The 7302-nt window shown below is 35.6% G+C and overlaps 2 protein-coding genes across 2 annotated transcripts; one reads left to right on the plus strand and one right to left on the minus strand.

The window, feature by feature from the left end:
- The first annotated feature begins 684 nt into the window (after positions 1–684).
- Positions 685–2191, plus strand: LOC112783153 (uncharacterized). The gene is made up of 3 exons (XM_025825948.2): positions 685–1148; positions 1628–1777; positions 1912–2191. The coding sequence occupies exons 1-3, from the start codon at positions 948–950 to the stop codon at positions 1987–1989; spliced, it is 429 nt and encodes a 142-aa protein (XP_025681733.1). The 5' UTR covers positions 685–947; the 3' UTR covers positions 1990–2191.
- LOC112783152 (protein TIC 55, chloroplastic) lies at positions 2182–4644 on the minus strand. Its single transcript, XM_025825947.3, has 3 exons — positions 3892–4644; positions 3543–3645; positions 2182–3433 (listed from the first exon to the last, which is right to left on the minus strand). Exons 1-3 carry the CDS (start codon positions 4326–4328, stop codon positions 2315–2317), a joined length of 1659 nt encoding a protein of 552 aa, XP_025681732.1. The 5' UTR covers positions 4329–4644; the 3' UTR covers positions 2182–2314.
- Positions 4645–7302: the final 2658 nt, after the last annotated feature.

Raw genomic sequence — 7302 nt, forward strand, 5'->3', positions numbered from 1 at the left:
TAACTATCTTTATGAATAGTATTCAAATAACGAACAAAATAATAAGAAGATTCGTATTAGACTGTGAAAATTAATCTAATCCTTATAATATGGTGGCATTATTTCAAAACATGTAAAATAAAATCATAAAGTATAGTTTAATTGATGTGCACAATAAAATAAATATGAAACTTATAAAATAGCGGTCAAATGTGGATAATTGGATGTCATTAAATTATTAAAAAAAATTCAATGAAATTTTTTTAAAATATTAAATAAATTTTTAATAATAAAAATAAATATATGAGTTTAATTATGATGCACTGACAATGTAAAGTGTTTTACATTATCGTGCAATTATATCTATTTTTTTGGATGACTATTCATGTGGTGTAACATACATTAAGTAATTGAATACACGCATAAAATAATTTTATACTGAAAATACATTAAAATTAAATTCATAAATATATTAAAAAAATATTATTTTAAAAAATAATTACTAAAAGTCTTAATTTATTTTTCTAATTATCTTTTTAATATTTCAGAATATAAAAATTTAAATCCATATATTACATTATGCATATGCAAGATAAAATTTGAAAATTAATCTAATCCTTTTCAATTAAGAGTTATAACTCAAATGACATAGTCTCCTCATATTCAATTAAGAGGTTGCGGGTTCGAGTATCCTATCTTTAGTAAAAAATAAAAGATAAAATTTGAACTTGATATTTATTTAAGCTCCCGACTAAACCATCACCGACCAATCCAAGTAAATCAAGTGCAGATTTGACTTTTGGTAGTTTAGCAGAGGGTGTACTTCCAAACAAGAAATAATGCGCCCAGCCTAGCCTAAGATCCATTTTCTAGGTAAAGACCCCCGATTTTTTACCCATAAATAAAACAAATCAGGTGAAGACTAGAAAACCCAATTAGGCCCCTGCAGGTGCTTTTGAAAGAAGAGAATGGCCACGGGTGCTAGGTGTCGCGGTGGGTCTGCGGTGGTTTCCGAAACGTTGCAATTACAGGGTAAAATTGTCATATCACCTTCAATCAAATACTACTATAAGAGAAGTAGTTGTGGGCCGTTAAGAGTGCGCGCGTCCACGGCTGATTCTTCCTCCGATTTCGCAAAGCGCATGGAACGCGCCTGGTTAATCTCTCAGGTACTCTATTCTGCCAGTACTCTCTCAAATTTTGGAGGTATATATATATATATTTTTTTTTTTTTTTTACTAAAGATACGAGACTCAAACTCGCAACTTCTTAATTGAGTATAGGGAGACTATGCCATTTGAGCTATTACTCATTGTCATAAATTTTGGAGGTATATTACTCCTATATTATTAACGTATAAAATAATGAGTTCTTTAATTGATACAACTTAGGCAGTGTAAAACGATCAATTATATCTATTCTTTTAAATAATTATTTAAATGATTAATTTAATACAAAAAATAGTTAATTTTGCTGTAAATTCTACTAGTATATCAAAATTAAACAATACAACAGTTAAAGTTTGTATAAAAATCAATTTTGGAATATGTATTAAATACTTTTAAAATTACGCAAATTATATTGTACAATAATATATTTCTTGTAATTTACCTTCTAACTTCAATAATGGTGTGTTTGCACTTTGCAGCAACCAAAACCAATTGCGTGTTCATCTTGCAACTCAAAAGGGCATATCGAATGTAAATGGTGTAGTGGTACTGGTTTCTTTATTATTGGCGATAACATGCTTTGTGAAGTTCCTTCCAAAAACACCAGCTGTATCATTTGTTCTGCCAAGGTCGCTACCACCTTCCTTCCCGTTAATAATCATCATCTCAGTTTCTGAAACTTTAATGATTTATAATAGTAGTTGTAAGATAAATTAGTTATTTTAACTACTAAGATTTATTGTGTTGTGTACTACTATTTCAGGGATCAATGTGCTGCTCTGATTGTCAGGGAACAGGTTTTCGTGCTAAGTGGTTGGAACACCCCCCTTCTTCACAATAGCCACTCAAATTCAAGAGTGTATAGTTTTATATATAGCTAGGTTTCAACTTGTGATGTATATTCAATTACATTATTGTTGTTTTTTTTTTTTTATAGCAGATTACTTGGCTTTCTAGTTTCTACATTATACCCAGTTATTTTTTGCTTGTATTTAGACCATGTTACTGTATGAATGAATAAATGAATGAATTGTTTACATGTACTAAGTGTCTTTCTTTTTTTTGGCAAATTGCAATACAGAGAAGCTTTCAAATTATTGATACATGGGATTCTGATTTAACATATACTTTGTATGGAAACTATAAATTCTAACAACTTGCTCAGCTTACAATCTCCTGTGTGTCCTGATAAAGTTTGTTGTATTCAATGCAATGGCTGAAGAGCATGCATAGGCTCCAGCACTGCACAGTGCTGCGGATCCCAAAAGAAGGGTTTTCCACTGCCTCCCAGATACCAGAATCGACAATGCGGCGAATGCAATGGCTACAGCCGAAAGGGCGTTCTTCCAAGCTTCGAAAGCCTTGACCACCGTGCTACAACCTTTGCAATGAATCACATGCCTGAAGTATCTATTGGCCAAGTTCGGGGCATGCATTGTTCCGGTGCCACCCTTTGCTGGATTTGATGCTGATTGTCCTGCTATGAGTCCTGCTGGTGCATGTTCAACTACAGCAGGCTCTTTGGGCAACGAAATGGTGCTGTGACCGAAATGATACGGCATCCCATGCCCTACTTTGTCCATCCACTTCCGGTATTCGGCTACCCAAGTGTCTGATGATTTTAGGTTCAGATATAGTTCTTTTGTTGGAACTTTCTCTTTCAATAGAACTTCATTTTGGGATGACAGGAATCCCATGTCCTGCTCAAACACCTTGCAAGCGTTCTGATGGAAGTACCATTTAGGGAACAATTTCGCTAATGGGGATCTTTTTGTTCCTCCAAATCTCACAATCAGCATGGATTTCCCTTGCCCTGTTGGTCTACAGAGGAATAAGCCAGTGAAGTAGTGTTTCTGACCATCTTTATCAACCATTTCCCTGTTGTTTTGGAGCACACAAGGAGCCTCGAACCGTAAGAAGTTCGGCAGTGAGCCCTCTTGCTCTTTTCCCCACCAACCAGCAAACCCTCTATCAGTTCGCTCGGTTACCTCAAAATGCAGTGGCTGTGCGTCCTCTCTTTTCGCAGTCCAGTCTGTTCTGTCATGTGAGATTGGAATGTGAGCAGGATCCATCAGGTTTTCCAAGAGAATAGAATGATCATATGGGAGTTCATGAATTGTTGAAACATCTTGAAACCCTGGTCTAGCAAAGTTCTCAAACCAAGGTAGCTTATTGACATTTGGAGGTGTCTTAGGTGACATCCATACCCAAACAACTCCTTGGGATTCTTTCACCTCATATGATTTAAGACAAGCTGATCTTGGGATTTTAGCATCAGCTGGAAGCTATTGAAAAGAACAAACGGGAGAAAAATTGATCAACATAATGTCAAAAAGCAAAAAAATTGGATATTTAAATTTTTTTGCTGGGGATCAATGTATGTTCACAACCAACCTGAGGTATCTTTACACATTTTCCGTCGCCTTTGAACTGCCATCCATGGTATAGACACTCAAGCTTTCCATCAATCAACTGACCTTCAGATAGTTTTGCTAACCTGAATCATGGAAAAGATTAAGTTCAAGCATTTGGATAAATAAGGATTCAGAATTTCATAGGATGCCAAGTTTGCAGGTTTCCTAATCTCAATTAGCACATAAATTTCAAGTCTTCATTTTGCCAATTCTACTAAGAATGCAAGACAATTAACACTAAAAGTTGAAATAATTACTTTCACCAAATGACACCAACACATTTTAAACTGAATTCAGGATTAAAACATTCAAATCTAAACCTATATTACCTGTGTGGACAACGATCTTCGAAACAGTGGAAGACGCCATTGGGGTCCTTGAACAAGACGAGCTGCTTGTCAAAGACACTGAGACCAAGAGGTGCATCATCAGGGACATTGTTGGTGAGGTACAAAGGGTACCACTCTTGAGTCCAATCATAGTCAGCAACAACCCTCTCACCCCTTCTCTCTTCCTCTGAAGAAGGCCCCATAAGAACCTTGTGATCTTCTTCTTCTTCTTCTCCTTCCCCTTCAACCAAGGGCTCAGCTTTGATGTCTGCCACAGCTTCACACCTTGCATGCTTCATCCTCCTTGACAATGGTTTGAATGGATAGGAAGAGAGAGTAGTCCATAGTAGTGGTGAAGTTTGCTTGGATGGTGTAGCAGAAAGACGGAGAGGAAGAAAGGCTTGGGTGTGGGGAAGAGATGGATTCAGCAAGGCCATGGCTACTAGTGAGTGATGATTGTTGTGAAGTAGGTCAATTAAGGGATGAAGTTTCAAGGGAAATGAAGAATGGGATCGAACATCATCGAAGAAAAATAGAGAGTTATTATGTGTTACTGTTTTATGAAGGGTGGATGTTGGAGTTGCTTGCAAGAATCTTAAGCCATTGTCGTCCACATGTTAACATGACTGAATATCGACACATCCATAGTACTTGACTAGTCTACTTGTTTTTTTTTCTCTTTTTTGGATTGTAATAATGTCAATACTACATCTGTAAAAAAAGAATATCTATACTATATATAATCTGGGTTTTTTTATTTAAATATATATACCTCATGAAAGTTTTTTAAAAATATATTTTTGCCATTTTACGGGCGCTTTACGTGAATTAGCTCAAAAATCTATTTTGGAAGTGTCTCATGTAAATGGTAGAACTATATTTTTAAAATCTTTTTACTATAGCATATTTAAGAATAGATATATTTTATATATTTCTTTAAATAAAAACCTATATAATCTATACTTTATATAATTTTTATGATATATAATTTATAAAAAAATATTTTTTTTGTTATTTCTAATATTTGATAATTTTCTAAATAAATTATAAATTGTTTACCATTTCAATTAATTTTATTTTTATTATTTTTATGCATTTAATAAATAAAAAAAGGTTAAAAAACTATTAGAATTTATTATTTTTAGTTATTCCTTAACCATCAATTTAATTTTTTTAGTATAACTTTTTTGGTTTAAAAATTTAACAACATGTTTTATTTTATATTTTTAAATTTATATTTTTAAAAAAATTAAATCAATACAAGCGCTATTGATCAAGGTTCAAAAAATGGGACCGATCATCAAACTGTTGTTTACTAATTTATTGGTTCAATCGGTTCAATTGTGGTTCAACCGAAAAAATCGTTTTATAATAAACATCTAATTCTAAAAAAATTCAATAAATAAAGTAATTGGTTCTAAACACTCTTCTACTGCATTTTTTTACTTCAAAAGGGGATCATAAACAACTAGTTCTATGAATAAACAAACTACAATGATATGCAATGCCAAAAATAGGCCAATGATAAAATAAGGGGTAAGTACGATTTTGGTCCCTTAAGTTTAGTGCAAGAATCGAATTCGTCCCTCTTGTTATTTTGCCATTAAAGTCGTCCTTAATGTTTTTTTTCGTATTAAAATCGTCCTTTTTTTTTTTTTTTTTGACAAAAATACCCTCACCACTACCAACATACCACCACCACCACCAACACCAACACCAACACCAACACCACCGCCACAACCTCCACCACCAGCACCACCACCAACGCCGCCGCCGTCCCCCTCCCTGCTTTCCCCCTTCCCCTCCCCTCCCCCTCCCTGCCTCCCTGCACCCCCACCCCCACCCCCACCCCCGGCCCCGCCCCGCGTTCCCTCCCCCCCTCCCCGTTTTCCCTTCCCCACCCCGTGTCACCCCCCTCGCCGTCTTCCCTTCCCAGCACCCCCACTCCCACCCCGCGTCACCCCCCCGCCCCGTTTTCCCTTCCCCGCACCCACACTCCCACCACGCGGCCCCACCCCTTCCCCATCTCCCCTTCCCCCCACCCTCCACCTCCACCATCACCAGAGAAGCAGAAACAAAGCAGAAAATCAACAAATCCAACACAAATTTAACACAAGCAAAAATAAAAAGCAACAAATCAACAAAGAAGAAGAAGAAGGTGATGGTGGTGCGGTGCGGTGCCGGAGGGCGGCAAGGCGGCGGCGGGACGGCGGCTTCCCTTCCCCCTTCATCGTCATCATCATCAGAGTTCTGGAGGAGGAGGAGGCGACGACGAGGTCACGGCGGCGATGACAGAGGCTCCCCGGCGCCGTCTCCCTCCCCCTCTTCCCCTCCCCTCCCCTCCCTTTCCCCTTCGTTTCGTAACCCTTTTCTTCTCCCACCCCCAACGCGTTTTTACGCATTTTCTTTTTTTTTTAATTTTATCATTTTTATTATTAAAATATGATAGGGGTAGTTTAGGAATAAAACAAAAAATTTTATTGAAAAGGACGATTTTAATATGAAAAAAAACATTAAGGACGACTTTAATGGCAAAATAACAAGAGGGACGAATTCGATTCTGGCACTAAACTTAAGGGACCAAAATCGTACTTACCCCATAAAATAATAAAGGGTTTCTCTCTTCAATTTTATATTCAAGCTTGTAGCATACCAGAATCAACAAAATAATATCGTTAAAATAGTCTTCTTTCTTAATTCTTATATACCTCAAAGAATTTCCTACAAAATGAAATTTGACCACAACACACAGCTTTAAAACAAAAACAAAACAATACTAAAAAATCAATCACCTCTTCTAAACACAGCCTTAAAACAAAACAGAACAACATTCAGAGTATGAGAATTGATCACAAAATATTAATTTATCAAACAAAACAAACACTGCAAAACCAACAAAAAGCATTTAGAGTTTGAGCATTGATCACAAAAAATTTATTTCTGAAACAAAACAAATAATCAACAAAATAATGAAAACAGAATTTTTTTTCCCTTCAGAAGAAGGAAACAATGAAAACATGAGGCATATAATAAATCAATGATCACCAATATCCAGCAAGAATCTCAAAAACAATAATAAATACACAACAACAATTTAGCAAATAAACAATAACAAGACCTAAATAGAAAATCCAACAAATTAAATCATAAAAACCTAACAATTTAGCAAATTAAAACAACAGCAGTCCAACAATTTAGCAAATTATCAACTTAACAAGTTCAAGAACAGAAAATCACAACAAAAAAATAAAAATAACAGAAGAACAACAGAACAACAACACAAGAACAATTAGCAAATTAACAAGTTCACACTAACAGTTAAAATTTACCAGAAGAACACTAATGCAAGTGGAATGCTTAGAGTAGAAACGGTCGTTTCTTTTAAACCGGTCGGTTTCCTGTCCAATTCAA

Source organism: Arachis hypogaea, chromosome 20, assembly GCF_003086295.3.
Source record: "Arachis hypogaea cultivar Tifrunner chromosome 20, arahy.Tifrunner.gnm2.J5K5, whole genome shotgun sequence".
NCBI classification, from domain to species: Eukaryota; Viridiplantae; Streptophyta; class Magnoliopsida; order Fabales; family Fabaceae; genus Arachis; species Arachis hypogaea.

Excerpts from the sequence above, each read along its gene's own strand:
- LOC112783153 (XM_025825948.2), top strand. The coding sequence starts at position 948 with ATGGCCACGGGTGCTAGGTGTCGCGGTGGGTCTGCGGTGGTTTCCGAA. Across the intron at positions 1,149-1,627 it reads GCGCCTGGTTAATCTCTCAG|CAACCAAAACCAATTGCGTG; the intron begins GTACTCTATTCT and ends TGCACTTTGCAG. Across the intron at positions 1,778-1,911 it reads GTATCATTTGTTCTGCCAAG|GGATCAATGTGCTGCTCTGA; the intron begins GTCGCTACCACC and ends CTACTATTTCAG.
- LOC112783152 (XM_025825947.3), bottom strand. The coding sequence starts at position 4,328 with ATGGCCTTGCTGAATCCATCTCTTCCCCACACCCAAGCCTTTCTTCCT. Across the intron at positions 3,646-3,891 it reads GAAGATCGTTGTCCACACAG|GTTAGCAAAACTATCTGAAG; the intron begins GTAATATAGGTT and ends TCCATGATTCAG. Across the intron at positions 3,434-3,542 it reads AATGTGTAAAGATACCTCAG|CTTCCAGCTGATGCTAAAAT; the intron begins GTTGGTTGTGAA and ends TCTTTTCAATAG.